Source organism: Larimichthys crocea, chromosome XI, assembly GCF_000972845.2.
Source record: "Larimichthys crocea isolate SSNF chromosome XI, L_crocea_2.0, whole genome shotgun sequence".
NCBI lineage: Eukaryota > Metazoa > Chordata > Actinopteri > Sciaenidae > Larimichthys > Larimichthys crocea.
In genome coordinates this window covers 629,743-647,603 of record NC_040021.1, presented here as the reverse complement: position 1 = coordinate 647,603, position 17,861 = coordinate 629,743, and the positions used below count along the sequence as shown (strand labels likewise).

The following is a 17,861-nucleotide window of genomic DNA, read 5'->3' as shown; positions in this document are numbered from 1 at the left end:
AATATACCACAGACATCACAAAGCAATGACCAACCTGCTCCGTAAGTAGACATGCAGAAAATGTTTGAGATAATCCCTGTTCATACATTGGACTAACATAATTTATAGAGCTCTCTATGTATCTTTATAGAAGCAGCTAGTTTATTTTAATCTCATTTGTTAAACATGTTAACCAACAGTTTCTGTCTGTTTCTTTATCTTTTCCTCAGAGCCATGGTTCCAACTGGTGAGAAACAAATTCACTGTTTTTAAAAACTGACAACATAACTGACACACATGACTTAGAAGTGAAAGCAGTCCAGAGTGTCTGTAACAGAGTTCAGACTTCATGACTGTTTCTGTGGATGTCCTGTAAAGGTGGTATGTTTTAAACAGGAAGTGCCACACTGTGTGTCTGTGGTTTAAAGATTTATTCAACAACACAATGACTGACACAAAAACAAAACTTATTCTCTCAGAGTCATTTTTTATGTTGTAATCAATCCTAAGTTAAACTTCTATACGAAAGTAGTAAAGTTCAGGAATGTGTTAAATATTTTTTCTAGTTTAATCGAGTTCGAGATTTTTTCCATCATTTTCCTTTATCTGGGTCTGATCTTATGTCATACTGTTGACTCAATCAATCTTCTCTGTCTTTAGTGACGAGGAAAAAGTTCTACGTCCACTTGGCGGGAAAAACTAACAACGCTCATCGAGACTTTGTTGTAAATTTAAAAAGAATCGGCCACACTGAGGTGAACTCTCCTGAAAGCAGTGTCTACATTCTGGTTTTCTGTCCGATTGTTTCACGAGTTGGAACGGACATCGGAGAGGCCCTGGAGAGCACTGAGAAGAACAATCCAGGTAGGAAACTCCTTCAGCCATTGTTTGGCCAGTTTCACACTGATTAATTAAATGAATACTTATTTCCTCATAACATACCATAAGTTATGAGGTCTACAGCAGTCTCCGTGTTGCTCCATATGTGGTAGATGTAGCATTTGTTTCCTTTTCAAGTTCTCCATACAACTTGTTCAGCCATGTTTAAAAATACCATGGCAAGAAAGGGAAGAACGCCACAGTTTGGCCACCCCCACTTTAACTTCCATCTTGTTTCTGACTCGTTTGGTTGTGTTCTCTCTGTGCTTACAGGTGGTAAACCAATAATCCTGGTGGTGATGCATCACACCTTTGATCCTGACCGTGTTATAGCTGAAAGCAGAAGACTGGTGAACAACCAGAATGTAAAGCTCACCGTGGACTGTCTGATATATGAGGGTAAACTCCTGAAGTGTGACCGCAATGATACTGCATGGTCTGAGGTCCAGAAGTTTTTTGTTTCAGAGGTAATGACTAGATTTACTGATCTAATACAAACACACAATCAATGATATACTGACCAGAAAAACTAGTCAATTACACTAATTATGTTCCAGTATAATCGAGTATAGTATGAAAACCTTAATATAATCAGATTTGTCATTGTTTTCATGATCATTCACTGCATTGTAGGAGATATTGTCCATGCGGTTCTCATCTCAGTATTTACCTCATGCTTTTACTCACATTTAAATGCCAATAATGTAACAAATGAAGTCAAATTAGTCATCAGGAACATCCCTACCAGTATTTGTTCTTTTGAGATCCACATTTTATGTCATGGATACGTGTGTGCAGTAGAGTCAAGAGTCAACGATATGAAGTTTTTCTGTGTCACAAATGATGTTTTCTCTTGCTTTGTGCTCTTACAAATATCATGATTATTAAGTGTAAATAAAAATGCACGAAATGATTAAATCATATTTGTTTCGCGTCTCATGTCATAAAAAGAAAATACAGATTCAGGTTTCAGTTCCCATTTTTCTGCTATCATATTTGTGTCTCATGTCATCAACAACATAATGAGGCTTAGTCTGTCAGAATCACCTGTTGTTACAGTGTGAGGCGGCACTTTTCAATGATCTGGGCATGCAGTTTACTGCCTCTGTACACTCTGACCTGGTGGTGGTAGACTGGCTCCTTGTGTCTGATCCTAAGCTGATCTGATCTATCTCTCCTTTCCTCTTCATTGTTATCTGTCCCTGTACAAAATAAGACAGCCTGGTTACTCCTTAAGATTGTGTTAGGTCAAATCTTAAACTATTTGTCCACATTCTTATGCTGTAGCTTCAAATCAACTACCAACCTAGCTGCTATAAAATTAAACTGGATCATGTAGGCTCGACAGCGCCAAAGTAAATTGGCTATAATTTAGACCTTTACAATAGCAAGTAAGCTACACGGACATTGAGATAGACTCTTGGCATTCATTTCAGTTTATTTTGAGCTCTAATATGACATTCTTGTGAACTGAATTGATTTAAAGGAGTCATACACACAGTTCCCAGGTGTCTTATCGACATTCAGTTGGTCATTTTCCTGGTTTATGTGCTTCTAAATATACATCTACATGTGTATATGCTACGTAGTTAATTAGTTTCTCTTTTGTCTGTTTGCACAGGGTATTTTATTTTGAAAATCCACCAGATTCTCTACACTGTTTGAGGCCGCAGCCTACTCGTTTAATTAAAAAAATATTAGTGTAGAGCAGCTGAAAAAGTGATTTTTTCTATAATATGTCCCTTTTAAAGTCCCTAAATACAGCTACTTTCAGTAACTAACTATGATGCGATTTCCCATATTATCTTAATCTAATGTTACGTAGCGTCAGGCCAACGTTAGCCTACTCACACAGTTGGAACTATTGGGGACAAAATTTCTTAAACTTGCTGTCAAATTGTAAACAGTTTAAAACAACGACTCATCAGGAGACTTTAAAACTCACTTCAGACCGATGTATTCTCTCAGAGTGGCTCCTTCTCGACGTTTATTCTGCCTTCTTAGGTTGCGTTTCGAAAATCGCGCCACTTTTGACAAGACGGGCAGTTAACTGTCAATCAAATTGAGTGACACCTGGAGTGTCCAATCAGGTTCCAGAGGTGGCAAGCGGTAACCCCAGCAACCACCCGGTATATAAAGGTGAATAAAGCAATATTAGACGAGAGTGTGTGCTTTAACTTCAGTGACGTTAACGGACCGCATCACTGTCGTGCCAATAATAAGTTAAAGCACACCCTCAAGTGTAATATTGCGATTATACAACAATTACTAACATAAATAAAATATATAATCAAAAGATATTGATGTTTTGGGGGCAATTTGCTCCCAAAATAAACATTTCTTTGCTCGCTGTTTCTGTTCTGCTCCGTTTCTATGGAGATTCAAAAATATTAATGTAGAGCAGCTGAAAAAGTGATTTTTTCCATTTATTCTGCCTTCTTAGGTTGTGTTTTGAAAATCGCGCCACTTTTGACAAGACGGGCAGTTAACTGTCAATCAAATTGAGTGACACCTGGAGTGTCCAATCAGGTTCCAGAGGTGGCAAGCGGTAACCCCGGCAACCACCCGGTTCTGCTCCGTTTCTATGGAGATTCAAAAATATTAGTGTAGAGCAGCTGAAAAAGTGATTTTTTCCACAATATGTCCCCTTTAAAGTCTCTAAATACAGTTACTGAAAGCTAACTATGATGCGATTTCCCATATTATCTTAATCTAATGTTACGTAGCGTCAGGCTAACATTAGCCTACTCGCACAGTTGGAACTATTGGGGACAAAATTTCTTAAACTTGCTGTCAAATTGTAAACAGTTTAAAACAACGACTCGTCAGGAGACTTTAAAACTCACTTCAGACCGATGTATTCTCTCAGAGTGGCTCCTTCTCGACGTTTATTCTGCCTTCTTAGGTTGCGTTTCGAAAATCGCGCCACTTTTGACAAGACGGGCAGTTAACTGTCAATCAAACTGAGTGACACCTGGAGTGTCCAATCAGGTTCCAGAGGTGGCAAGCGGTAACCGTGGCAACCACCCCTCTAGCTCCGCCCCCACGGCACTACAACGGTATATAAAGGTGAATTACGCAATATTATAATAATATTGCGATTATACAACAATCACTAACTTAAATACAACATATAATCAAAAGATGTTGATGTTTTGGGGGCAATTTGCTCTCAAAATAAACATTTCTTTGCTCGCCGTTTCTGTTCGAACTGTTCACTACTCCAGCAAGTAGCCCGGGCCTTAGTAACGCCCTAGCAACGGAGAAACTTTCCAGTCCCGTCTAAGCTCATGGAGATCGTGGAGTTTCCCCAAACTGAATAAATAGCGCACATATAAACACTAAAAGGGCTTGTCAGTTCAGTCTTGTAGTGACTCAGATATCTGCTGTAAATTTTTCCATGGACAGATTGGACTCCTAACTCTACAGCGTTGTAAAGTCCGAATGTGTTGAACAAAGATCGATGGAATCAAAATGAACAACATGTTATTTTAACGGAATATTCCTCCAGTCCACATTTAGTCTGCGAAAATATTTTCTCTGAGCTCACTGAACTGTTTGATCTGTGACCTGCTGAACACAAACGAGGTGCACACCTGTACTAACGAGGTGCACACCTGTATTAACGAGGTGCACACCTGTACTAACGAGGTGCACACCTGTATTAACGAGGTGCACACCTGTATTAACGAGGTGCACGCCTGTATTAACGAGGTGCACGCCTGTATGGCAGCCTAACACCTCCATAACACGCAGACTGACCTAAGTTGTATATTCATATGTATTACTTTATTAAAGTAAACCAGCTGGCAGGACAACAACGAGGGATTCAGCAATGATACTAATCTTAATAATCATTAGGATTGGGCTGCATTCACTAACACTTTTTTTTTTCTCCATACAATTTTATTAATCGTTTAAACAATCATATAGGCAAATAATGAGACACAGCACAATGACAAAGAGTGAAAGGGAACAAGGTAATAAATGAAATAAAACAACAAAAGGGGGAATAGTATAATAAAAATAAAATAAAACATTTTCTTTTCTAAAAAAACGCACATATCATCTGTCAGATCTCTAAAGTTGCACAAATGTGCTCATAGGTTACTCCTCCTCCTCCTGCTCCTCCTGTGTTCTGTGTTTGCACTCCCTCTAGTGGTCAACATGTGAACATGTTTAAAAGCAAAAGTGAAAGTGTTTCACTCGCAGGGAGAAGCCGTCGAGTGTGAGACAGACGAGGCACAGACGTTACAAGGAAATTGTAATTTTTCATAAGTAGGCATGCACAAAAAGCTCTAATTCAAATATCTACTGCAAAGCTCTCGACTGTGGACCAACACCGAGGTTTGTCTGAGGCTGTTAACTGCTCAATGTCCAACATGCAACGGGGTAACACCTCAGCTTACCGCCCTTTAAGGTAATTTCCTTTTTCTTTGATCTTTGTTTTATGGGTTTGGCTCAGTCCTGTGCAGAGCAGCTGTCATACAGTAATATGTGACGCATTTACAACAACAACAACAACTAAATGTTGCTGACTAACAGTTTCTTTATCTCCTCCTCAGAGACGAGGACGAGGAAGCGGCAACTGGTGAGGAAACAAATTCACTGTTTTGTTTTTTTCTTTCTATAAACTTCAAAACTGAAGTCAAGACTGCAGTTTCAATATCAAAGAGAATAAACCACACGAGTCATTGCAACAGATCATCTGAAGCTGCTCCCATCAGTATTAGTATTGATAATAGTTTCCCTGGTTTGTTTCAGCTCAATTCTTCAGGGTTATTTTAACTGATTCTCCGCGCTCTCATCAGAAACATTATCAGAGAAACAGCTACCAGAACCCTCCGTCCACGACCACACCCGGCTCCAAACAGCGGACAGGCAAAGTTAGAGATTAGCTGGCTGACACAGTGGAGCATTTAGCTGATAAAGAGACAGATATTTTTCTCAAATGTAGGTGAGACTACAAATTAATATTGCTAAGTGACCACGAAACACGACTGACGAAATGCTAATGCTCCTCTGTGTCTGCTTTTGAGTGTTCCTCAAACTTTTTAAACACATCATCAGTTCCCATATCAGAGATCAAGATCCGTTTTATCTGGGTTTGATGGTGTGTCTACTCAGAAACTATATTTGGCTCGATGTTGACTCAATCTTCTCTGTGTTTAGTGTCATGGAAGAGGTTCTATGTTCACTTGGCAGGAAAAACTAATGGGGCTCATCACAGCTGGGTTAAAAAATTCGGATCCATTGGGCAAACCCAAGTGAGCTCTCCGACAAATGGCGAATACATGCTGGTTTTCTGTCCGGTTGTTTCACGGGTTGGAACGGACATCGGAGAGGCCCTGGAGAGTGCTGAGAAGAACAATCCAGGTAGGAATCTTGTCAGCTTGACACTGATTGGTCAAATGTCTTTGTACACCAGTGACGCTTTAAGCAAAATAACTGATCTCCCCTCTTAACTCCTCTTGCTCTGTGCTTACAGGTGGTAAACCAATAATCCTGGTGGTGATGCATCACACCTTCAATCCTGACCATGTTATAGCTGAAAGCAGAAGACTGGTGAACAACCCAAACGTCCACCTCACCGTGGACTGTCTGATCTATGAGGGTGAACTCCTGAAGTGTCACCGCAATGATATTGCATGGTCTGAGGTCCAGAAATTTCTTGGCGTTTCGCAGGTAACGATTTGATTTACAGATAAAAGGCAAACACACAATATGGAGTGCACTGATATCATGATATTGGATCAGTACTGTAGTCCTGAAGTCATGCACATGATTTAATTTCATTTTTACTATGAAGGATTGTTTTTGTTTCTCTTTCAGAATACTGGCATCAGCATCTGGAAATTGTGCTGGTCCTGCCTCACATGTAAGTGTCACTGAAATGATTACGATTTAAAACGACTTTATTAGTCTCACATGGGGGGGAATTGTTCAGAGCAGCTGCGTGTAGGTGACACAAAGACACAGTAACATACTGTATCAACACAAGGGAGCTAAATGTGGAAGAGTCTATAAATACTTGATGATAAAGCACAATAGAAAAAACATAATGCCTCCCAGCAAGAGCCAAAAGAAGCCAGAAGTGCTTTATTTGTTGTTTACAAAAATAATTGAGATGTCTGTAATTCACTTGTGAGCTTAAGTTTGTTTAACACTGACATCTGGTGGTTCAAAGTGGGTACTACAACACAAATTCAAAATATTGGACCGTTGTCTGACCCCACCTACTCCTATCTAAGACTTGGGGTACTGTCAAATAATCAAAAAGGTTAGCATACCTTATAAGTCGTTTCCTAACCACTTTTCCTCGATGGAAAACGTCACGAGGTCAAGGAAAGATGTGAAGGAGAATTCATTAGGACTTAGGAGAAGATGACCACGGTGTTCCGAGACGGATATTGACGTGATCTGTGGTAAAACTACAAAGTCCAGAAGATGGACTACAAAATTCTTCATCTGAGATACTTCCTAGATACTCCCCGTGCGCTCTGACCGCGTTGTTTCATGCAGGGAAATATAAACGTGGACAACCAGGTGAAAAATCTGATTTAATTATCAACGTCAGAATTCAAATAATAAATGAATTTTGTCCACCTGTCACAGAAGTCAAATGAAGAGTTTGTTACGCTGGTATGGTCGCTCACTCTCCTGTCCACTCGAATAGAAACAGATTAGCAGGTTATGGCAAAGATATCTGATGAATCAGCAACAGTAACTTCATGATGATCTTTTATCACCTCCTTTCCTTTGGTAAAGGATGGTCCTGTGTATCCTATGCTAAGGGAGATAATAAAGGAAGCACTGAAGCTCCTTTCCTTAACAGCCACAGAGTTCAAACAGTTTATTATTATTCTTATTTTATTTATCTTCTCATTTTAGATGTCCGGAACCGTCCATGCAAGGTAGCTCTCATTTGTGCATTGGTGGCATCTGGGTACATATTGTGGAAATGGCTGACAACCGACAACTCCTACATAGATCCCAATAAATCATTTCTGAAGGAACAAAATTAATGTGCTGTGTTCTGCATGTAATCCTCTGCAGTAACGTCATAACTCGTGAAAGTTGCTATAGATGTTTGTGGAGCTTGAGTTATGAGTTTAACCGAAGACAAAACGTCTCTGTAAAATAACGTTTCTGTGTCTTTGCTTCATGAGAATCAATAAAAATGAACTAATCTGAGTGATGATGTCATATTTGTGTAGCTCGTCTCTCAGTTTGTCACGTCGCTTCTAAACAAATGTGATGTTTGTGTGTCGAAGATCCAATTTTGGATCACGCATCTTTGATTTGAGTGTACAAAAGTTTCATTTCAGGGTCCAATACCACACCTACTGTGAAGAACAGTAGTGGCACGATGTCCGCATGACAGTCACAGGTGTGTGCTGTGATAACTGTGTTAAGAAGTTAACCTGTGAAAACATGCAAACAAATAGAAAACTACATGCTGCTCCCATTCCACATTGCTGCTTTCGTTTTCTAAAAAAACGCACATATCATCTGTCAGATCTCTAAAGTTGCACAAATGTGCTCAGAGGTTACTCCTCCTCCTCCTCCTCCTCCTCCTGCTCTTCCTGCTCCTGTGCCTCCTGTGTTCTGTGTTTGCACTCCCTCTAGTGGTCAACATGTGAACACGTTTAAAAGCAAAAGTGAAAGTGTTTCACTTGCAGGGAGAAGGCATGCACAAAAAGCTCTAATTCAAATAACTACTGCAAAGCTCTCGACTGTGGACCAACACCGAAGTTTGTCTGAGGCTGTCAACTGCTCAATGTCCAACATGCAACGGGGTAACACCTCAGCTTACCGCCCTTTAAGGTAATTTCCTTTTTCTTTGATCTTTGTTTTATGGGTTTGGCTCAGTCATGTGCAGAGCAGCTGTCATACAGTAATATGTGACGCATTTACAACAACAACAACTAAATGTTGCCGACTAACAGTTTCTTTATGTCCTCCTCAGAGACGAGGACGAGGAAGCGGCAACTGGTGAGGAAACAAATTCACTGTTTTGTTTTTTTCTTTCTATAAACTTCTATAAACTGAAGTCAAGACTGCAGTTTCAATATCAAAGAGAATAAACCACACGAGTCATTGCAACAGATCATCTGAAGCTGCTCCCATCAGTATTAGTATTGATAATAGTTTCCCTGGTTTGTTTCAGCTCAATTCTTCAGGGTTATTTTAACTGATTCTCCGCGCTCTCATCAGAAACATTATCAGAGAAACAGCTACCAGAACCCTCCGTCCACGACCACACCTGGCTCCAAACAGCAGACAGGCAAAGTTAGAGATTAGCTGGCTGACACAGTGGAGCATTTAGCTGATAAAGAGACAGATATTTTTCTCAAATGTAGGTGAGACTACAAATTAATATTGCTAAGTGACCACGAAACACGACTGACGAAATGCTAATGCTCCTCTGTGTCTGCTTATGAGTGTTCCTCAAACTTTTTAAACACATCATCAGTTCCCATATCAGAGATCAAGATCCGTTTTATCTGGGTTTGATGGTGTGTCTACTCAGAAACTATATTTGGCTCGATGTTGACTCAATCTTCTCTGTGTTTAGTGTCATGGAAGAGGTTCTATGTTCACTTGGCGGGAAAAACTAACGAGGCTCATCACGGCTGGGTTAAAAATTTCGGATCCATCGGGCAAACCCAAGTGAGCTCTCCGCGACAAATGGGCGAATACATGCTGGTTTTCTGTCCGATTGTTTCACGGGTTGGAAAGGACATCGGATAGGCCCTGGAGAGTGCTGAGAAGCAACATCCAGGTAGGAAATGTTGTCAGCTTGACACTGATTGGTCAATGTCTTTGTACAACAGTGACCGCTTTAAGCGAAATAACTGTATCTCCCCCTCCTACTCCTCTTGCTGCTGGCTTCGCTTACGGTTGGTAAACCAATAATCCTGGTGGTGATGCATCACACCTTCAATCCTGACCATGTTATAGCTGAAAGCAGAAGACTGGTGAAACAACCGACGTCCACCTCACCGTGGACGTGTCTGATCTATGAGGGTGAACTCCTGAAGTGTCACCCGCAATGATTATTGCATGGTTGAGGTCCAGAAATTTCTTGGCGTTCGCAGGTAAAATTTGATTTACGGATAAAAGGCAACACACAATGTGGAGTGCCTGATATCATTGATATTGGATCATATACGTAGTCCTGAAGTCAATGCACATGATTTCAGTTCATTATTACTAATAGGATTGTTTGTTTCTCTTCAGCCACGCTGACATCAGCATCTGGATATTGTGTCAGGTTGTTCTTGCGGTGGTTCATGTGGCTCGGGACTGTTTTTCATGTGGTTCTGCTGGTTATGTGGTTTCGCGTATGGTTCGTGGGTGTGAAAAGTGCTGTCGTGCTCACATGTAAGTGTCACTGAAATGATTCAAATTTAAACAACTTCAATGATCTCACATAGGGGGTGACACAAAAAACACAGTAAACATACTGTAACAAGTAAAACGACACAAGGGACTAAATGTGCAAGAGTCTATAAATATCTGATGAAAGCAAAAGAAAAAACATAATGCCTCCCAGAAGAGCCAAAGAAGCCAGAAGTGCTTTTTGTTGTTTTCAAAAGAATTGAGGGTGTCTGTTATTCAACTTGTAAGTTTGTCTAACACTGACATCTGGTTGGTTCAAAGTGGGTACTACAGCAAACAAATTCAAAATATTCATGCAGGAAATATAAAAACGTGGGACAACCAGGGTGAAAAATGGGACTTCATCGTCAACGTCAGAATCAAATAAATTGAATTTTGTCCACCTGTCACAGAAGTCAATGAAGAGTTTGATACGCTGGTATGGTCGCTCACCTCTGGTCCACTCGACAAACAGACTTCATATTGATCTTTTATCACCTCCTTTCTTTGGTAAGGATGGTCCTGTGTATCCTATGCTAAAGGAGATAATAAAGAAAGCACTGAAGCTCCTTTCCTTAACAGCCAGAGAGTTCAAGCAGCTCTTATCATGGTGGCTACGTTAATACTCCAGGGTCATTTTCACTCAGTGAGAAGGTTCCTGAGCAAAATTGACTATTCCACCGCACCTTGAACGAGACAGAAGGATGTAAAAGAAACATCGCCACACAACAGTAATGTGGTCATCATGTTTTTGCAAGTTTTTCATTATTGTTGTCATTTTATTTCTTCTTTTAGATGTCTGCAACCATAATCAAGGCCTGTGTAGCTCTAGTTTCCTATTTGTGGTCACGATGTGGAGAAATTATGAGATGGCCGACAACCCGACAACTCCACCGTAATCCCAATGAATAATTCTTGAAGGAACAAAATAACTGTGCCGTGTTAGCATGTAATCCTCTGCAGTAACGTGAAGTTGCTATAGATGTTTGTGGAGTTATGAGTTTAACCAAAGAACAAAATCTCGTAAAAAAGATTTCTGTGTCTTTGCTTCATGAGAATCAATAAAAATGAACAATCTGAGGATGAGTCATATTTGTGTGCTCTCTCGTCAGTTGTCACGTCGCTTCTAAACAAAGTGATGTTTGTGTGTCGAAGATCCCATTTGGTCACCAACAAAGTTTCATTTAGGTCGGTCAGATACAACACCTACTGTGAGGAACAGTAGTGGCACGATGACAGTGATGAATTTTGATAGATAGATAATAATAGATAGATAGATAGATAGATAGACAGAGAGTAGAATAAGAGATAGATAGAAGATAGATAGATAGATAGATCGATAGACAGAGAGTAGCAGCATGTAAACATACAAACATACATTTGAATCAACCTATAACACAGAAGCCATACGTAAAATGCTAAAATCTGAACGTTTGCAGAGAAGTTTGACTTTTGCATGGAAAATTAAATTTGTACAGAGGAATTAAATAAATAAATAGTAATAAAACAACAAAATAGAAATATTAAAGAAAATAGAAATAAAATATGAAATAGAACTACAAAGAGGTTAAAGGACTGTGGGATAAAATTAGGCTGTAGACAGATGAATGAAAGTCACAGCATGAGTCAGAAATGACAATGACAGAATGTCCAGGAAATAATGCAAACAGAGACAGATTTTGTCCTTTGTCTGTGTCCCTGCTGCCATGACTGGGAGCTGTTGTACAGTCTGATGGCCAGAGGGACGAAAGAAGCTCTTAAGTCTGCTGGTGGAGCAGAGTTGGGACAGACAAACATCACGCCGAGCCTACGGACACCTGCAGAAGACAAAGGTTTGCTGGGGAGAGATCGGGGATGCAGAGCGACGACGCACGGAGGACCATGGTGGCCTTTCACCACACCTTCAGACAGGTAAACACTTTTTATGACTCAGTCGGTTTAAAGAATGCTCTGTATGTCTCTGATATGAACAAACAGACCTGGAGTTTACTTCTAGTGCCATCCAACAAGACTGCAAATTGATTGAACCTGGAGTATATTGTGGACATTTCAGCCTTTCTGCTCTTCTCTCTCTCTCTTCCACTTGATGACAGCTCTGCGTCGAGCAGCAGAGGTCTGCAGGATTAGTTAACATTAGTGGGGGAGGACTGGTGGTGGGGGGATGGGGTGTTAAGGTCACGCCTCTGGCCTAAAAAGGCGAAGCAGAATACCAGCAGCAGCGAGCTGCTCTAAGAATAACTGGGGGGCCTGAGGCTCAGAAACATGGCATGAATGTAACAGTACCTAATGAGTCAGACGTTTAATCAACTATTCAAAGAAATCTGAACCAGATGAGACGAGCTGGCGGATCTTTTAATGCAGATCTAATTGATTTTTAGTCGTGTGAAATCACCGTAATCACGTGACTCCGGCGGTGACACCGGCTGTTGGGATAAAGTTACCTTGTAACTCTCTCTTCCCTCTTTCCCTTCCATCATCCGTCAGTCCCCGTGGTCGATCTAATTCTGTCAGAGTGGTGAGTGCGAGAGGGGGGTGGCGGGGTGGCGGCTGGCTGCTCTATCTACAACCAAAGCCCCCAACCAGCAAGGGCAAAGACAGTGACCTCTTAACTTGGCTCGTCGTGCTCCCTCAGCTTCATCCACTGGGACGGAAGTCAGCTCTCTCTGGACCACCTTGCAAAAAAAGAAACCCCCAAAAAAAAACCCAACAACAACAACAACATTTGGAGCTCTAAAAAGTTTTTTTTGACTTCTGGACAAGGGAAAAAAAAAAATGCAGATTTAAGTAATGAGAGTGGAAGAAGAGTGTAGTGTTACCAGTGGTGTCCAGAGGTGTTCTGGGTTTTCTACATATCCTCAGCACCAGCCATTCACGTGACGTTGCCAGATTGGAATTAAAACACTGGGATTAAATCGCGCCGAGGAGTTGAGGATCTACCGTAATATTTGTTTTCATGGCAACATAATCTGCAGAGGGATTTACTGTTGGAGTGAAACTTTTATTTGAAACTATGACTGAAGCGGTTGAAGGAGATATCCGCACATGAAGTATTAAATTCAGTTACCTTTTCATAGTGTAAATATGAACTCGTGCAGGACTGGTGTTTTGTTTTTGCACAGTCCCCTCTCATGTTGTGCTGTCTGGTGTGTAGGGGAATTTTCATGATTGGGAGTAATCTAAAAATATGCTGCTCTCATGTATCGGCTATTTGTATAATGCAGTTTTAAGAACGCCTGTGACGTCTGCAGGACTGTATAGGATCAGCCAGCGTCAACACATTGTGCCATGGAACCCAAATTGTTCACTGGTTGACTTTGTGCATGAGAAACACACTCATAATGAGACAGTTTGCACCATTGTTGTTGACCTGTTTTGGACATGAGATGTCACAGCTGGGAGAGCGTATTCTGGAGGAGTAAATGAGTTTGTGACCTCAGCACAGCTCTATGTGAGAGTGTTAACCACAGTATGCATGAAAGGGCCCCTTAAAGCAACATTATGTAAGAGTGTAATCCCACTGTGGTAAAGCTGTACTCGTGTATCAGTATTATGATCAAAAACAACGAGTCGACAGCAGCAGCTGATATCACTGCGTCCAGCAGCAGTCAGCCCAGCTCGGCGTCTGTCTTTCAGCCTTTTTATTCACCAAGCTCTCACCAACCACTAAAAGTCAGTCCCACATTTACTCTCTCCTCTGCCATATGTCCTAGAAGCTGCTGAGCCTGGTTACCTCCTCTTCTTCTTCCTGTAGTCCATAAGCCTGTTGGTAAAAACACCAGTTCGTCACGTGCTCAGATGTGACACAACACACTAGCTGCACAGTCTTCATCGTCATCATAAAACTCTGTAAATCCAGAGAGTTGAGGCGGAGCAGCCGGAGGACATCAGAGGGAAAACCAGAAAACATTCATTCCTCCATAAAATATGATCCAGTTTCACCAGAATCAGTGAAATAGTTGCTGCTGTGTGACTGTAGCTATAAAGCGTTACGTACTTCTCCGACCCGGAGCCCAAAGTTACATAGTGTGAGCGTACGACAGGGTTTTAAATCTGGTACAAAAGTTGCTTTAGAAATGATCCATACTTGATTGATTTGTAGCTGTATAATTGGTGAGTATTCAGGATGCATGTCATATTCATTGCATCCTAAACTGTAATGGACAGTCTGTAGTGTTGACACTAACGTTACAGTGGATGTACCAGCACCCAGTGGTACTTGGACACTGGAAACAGCAGCTTGACTCGAGCTCCTATAACATGATTAATAGCAGCAGCATGCCACCAGCAGGATCGTAAAAAGGTCTCTGCTGCCTTTTGTCTGCCCGTGCACTCGTTAGGGAAATGTATGACTACACCTGCGCTGTATTTTGACTGAATAGGTGAACAACTAGTTCCACATAAGACTGCTTTGAGCTGAGCTGTCATGGAACCAGTGAGAGCAACAACAGAAAGTCATCCACAGCGTGGAGACAGGTCAGCCATAAAAGGAGGAAGCGTCATGGACGGCTGGTCAAAGCATTTAGAGTCTGGTGTGAAAAGTGGTGGTAAACAAGGTGAGTGAAGCGTTTAATGCCCATATAAACGTCCAAAAGGTGAGCGCGTCATACGTTGTGCGTAATCTGAAAAATGAGTAAATTTCACACGACATTCGGACATTTAGGTTTAATATTTCTTGTGCATGATAGAATCTTTGCCTAACGGCAGCTGAGGAGGGTCGAGTGCTCAGTGGAAAAACAAAACATGGTTTCAAGGTTTAAGTGATTTATTGCTGCCTCAGTGCGCCCAACTGACAAAGCCAGAACATAAAAAAAACATTTAACCACTCGGCCAAGGGCAGGAAAGGTAATCATTCGACAGACAACTAGATGAAAAGGTCATGAGGCCACTGACTTAGGGAAATCTGAGCCAAAGGGCGAGATATATTTTGTGGATGAAAGTCTACGATGGACCATCGGACAGTTTCAGTCTGAGGGTGATGGAGTGCAGAAGGTCTCTGCAGTTTAGAGAAGAAATACAGGATGACTATAACAGTATAAATATATAGTATACAAGCCTCTGTTTACTGCCAGTTAGACCAGATGACTGTGGTTGTACTGGGCAGCTTCCAGTGAGCAGGGTTAAACAAACCTCATTGAATATCATGGTTGAACAGGGCCCCTCAATCAGTTTGAGTCACAGACTCTGACCTGAACTTCTGCCGGATTGTAATCTGTAATCTTATGAAGTAATAACTATCCATGCATGACCAGTCAAAGCATCGTTGGGTTTTTGTTGGATTTGTTAAGTCGGCTGTTGCCAAAGAAGCTCCAGTTCACGTTGGCTCACTTCACAGCCCGGAGGTCGCCGTTGGTAATTCATAACATTATTCAGATATTCGATTTGCATCTCGTCTCCCTTCCGTACTGAGTCTCGGTTACACAAATTCTACAAAAATTAAATTCTTTATTAAAACTCATTTCTGACAGTGTTGGTCAAGACCAAAGTCCTCAGGACTGATCCTCTGTTAAGCAGGAGTAATATCCCAGACGGAGCCATCGCAACCGGATACATGATGCCTTCGCTGTGGCATGTGGAAGACGAGAAACCTCAACATTTATAGTTTGGACTGTCGAACTGCAAATCTGGCATTTTTAATTCTCTTGTACTGCGTAATCACACGACTGTGGCGTATAGAAAGTACATGAACTATACCTCGACGTACCTACGCTTAGGCAGTCATTTATTATTCCACCATGCCAGATCAAGATAAAAAGTCTGAAACTATAAAGAAAATATTTGATCTGAAAGTAAAAAATAAAAAAAAGATTGAAACTGAAAAAATAAATCCTCTGAAAAAACTACATCTGAAAAACTAAAGTTCAGTATCAAAACTCTGGCCTGGATTCTCCTGAGTATCTATGCCAAGTTTCTTTGCAGTGAGGTCAGTAGTTAGTCAAAATATCTTTAAATATCTGAACAGGTGACAAGACATCAGCATCCACCCGTCAGTGCAAGTGATCAATTCATATAGGACAGAGGAAATCTATTCATTAATAGATTGTGCAGAAATTTTTTAGTTTATGTTTGGTGTGGTCCTTGGTTTATTCCATTTAAAAATGATGGTTAACAACATTTTCAGGACCTCGAGTCACTTTATTCAAACCCGATAGCAGCCGTTCACTGTAGTACGAGCACACCTGAAGGTTTCACAATTCGGTCACTCGTATGTTGAAGCGGCCCGTAATGGGTAGACAGAGTGTCTCAGTGGTGTGTTTAGAGTGCTGCAAGCTGTTTGAGTCGCAGTAAGGGAGTAACCTACAGTAGCTGCCCACTGAGCTGAAGAGAGGTCAACAGGTGGCACGCTGACATTAACAAGCACACCGTATCCGATTCAATGTGACACGACTAAACCATTATCCTGTGTGTTCGTGAAAAAGAGGCACAAAATACATGATGCAGCATTGAAGAGCTGTGTTTGCACAGCACGCTTACATTATTGTCAATGAAACAAAGGGTCAAGAGTGTGCAACGTTGTCAGAAATGTTTGACTCCATCATAAACACGTTCCTCCCCTCAAAGATGAGATCGCACCTAGTGCAGAAAACTGAATGCAGTTATACAGTACAGCCCGAGCAGCAACGTCTGTGTCTCTGAGTGAATCAACACAAGAAGTCCAAAACCTGCAGTTCCTCTAACGTCCACTGAGGCGGCTCCAGAAGTGAGTCAGTCTCCATAAGTCCCCATGTTTCCACAGCAGAAATAAACATGTTTACAGCCTGGTACAAAAAAAGTTTTTCTCTGTAGCTAATTTCCTCCCCGTTCATGACAACTGTACTGAGGGGGAATTATATACAACTCACCTGTTTCACATTATATTAAGGTTAAGTTATGCATGGGCGCTTTGATTGACAGGTGGGTGTTGTTACAGGTGGCTTGTCTGAGCACCCAGATCTCATTGACGACGAGTCACGTTTTTCATTCCATTTTTGGATTAGCCGCCACACCGAGCATGAGCTGTCAATCAGTAACATGGCCTCGCACGTGAGAGACACAAAGTCTCATAACGTGGTAAAACACAGTAATTATTCAGTCAACATTAGTGTTGCGTGTTACGTAGCTAATATGTAGTTCTAGTTACTTTGAGAGTGAGTTTAATTTAACAGCAGTGAATTAATTTAATTCTTAACTGTTTTATTATTTTATTTTCCAGTCATTACAAATTAGTTCTCTTTGCGCTCGTGCTGTTTTTATTTTTCGTGATGGTTTATGCAGCCGTACTCTTGACTCTGCTTTTCCTCCAGCACTTTGTAAGTGATACATGCAAAACAGATTAAGAAGGAAGTGAGATTTTATATTTCAAGGTCGATTACTCATTTCTAAATCGACTGAACACAAGAAAACACAAGCTGTCAGAGTTTCTGCCTCGCCTCTTTACAGAAAACTAAAGATGATTTTCTTAATTTGGTTCTATTGATCTTGAAATTAAGTTTGATTTAACTCCCTGGCATTTTGGAGCTTGTAGTTTTTGGTGCTGTTGAATGTGTTGAACAAACAACAGGAAGTCGACAATGCAGCAAAGCTCTAAAACGTACCATAAAATGAACAAGAGCTCTTTTAAACAGGTTTTCCTGAATGTCTGT

The 17,861-nt window shown here is 41.0% G+C and overlaps 3 protein-coding genes across 4 annotated transcripts in view; 2 read left to right on the top strand and 1 right to left on the bottom strand.

Annotated features, from left to right (window-relative positions):
- znf512 (zinc finger protein 512) overlaps positions 1 to 3,767 on the bottom strand; it is a 51,425-nt gene extending 47,658 nt beyond the window's left edge. Inside the window, exons 1-2 of one of the 2 annotated variants that reach the window (XM_027284656.1) lie at positions 3,705 to 3,767; positions 1,978 to 2,060 (exon numbers count right to left, since the gene is read on the bottom strand). The gene's annotated coding sequence lies outside the window, so the exon portion shown is untranslated. Of the gene's footprint in view, positions 1 to 1,977; positions 2,061 to 2,803; positions 3,048 to 3,704 lie in introns of those variants that run through there. The other variant, XM_027284655.1, reaches the window with a different exon arrangement.
- LOC113746939 (uncharacterized) overlaps positions 1 to 8,052 on the top strand; it is a 39,914-nt gene extending 31,862 nt beyond the window's left edge. Inside the window, exons 5-10 of the mRNA XM_027284679.1 lie at positions 13 to 41; positions 210 to 226; positions 640 to 843; positions 6,347 to 6,543; positions 6,691 to 6,736; positions 7,750 to 8,052. Of these exons, the coding sequence (XP_027140480.1) occupies positions 13 to 41; positions 210 to 226; positions 640 to 843; positions 6,347 to 6,543; positions 6,691 to 6,736; positions 7,750 to 7,883 (627 nt within the window). The 3' untranslated portion in view covers positions 7,884 to 8,052. The remainder of the gene's footprint in view (positions 1 to 12; positions 42 to 209; positions 227 to 639; positions 844 to 6,346; positions 6,544 to 6,690; positions 6,737 to 7,749) is intronic.
- A 129-nt stretch (positions 8,053 to 8,181) lies between these two features.
- Positions 8,182 to 9,572, top strand: LOC104937740 (uncharacterized). The gene is made up of 5 exons (XM_027284683.1): positions 8,182 to 8,248; positions 8,541 to 8,685; positions 8,828 to 8,853; positions 9,029 to 9,150; positions 9,437 to 9,572. Exons 1-5 carry the CDS (start codon positions 8,236 to 8,238, stop codon positions 9,533 to 9,535), a joined length of 405 nt encoding a protein of 134 aa, XP_027140484.1. The 5' UTR covers positions 8,182 to 8,235; the 3' UTR covers positions 9,536 to 9,572.
- The last annotated feature ends 8,289 nt before the right edge of the window (positions 9,573 to 17,861 follow it).

What these genes read in the sequence shown, in the direction of transcription:
- LOC104937740 (XM_027284683.1), top strand. An exon ending in GGACGAGGAAGCGGCAACTG is followed by an intron (nt 8,854 to 9,028) that starts GTGAGGAAACAA and finishes GGTTTGTTTCAG; the next exon opens with CTCAATTCTTCAGGGTTATT. An exon ending in CCAAACAGCAGACAGGCAAA is followed by an intron (nt 9,151 to 9,436) that starts GTTAGAGATTAG and finishes CTCTGTGTTTAG; the next exon opens with TGTCATGGAAGAGGTTCTAT.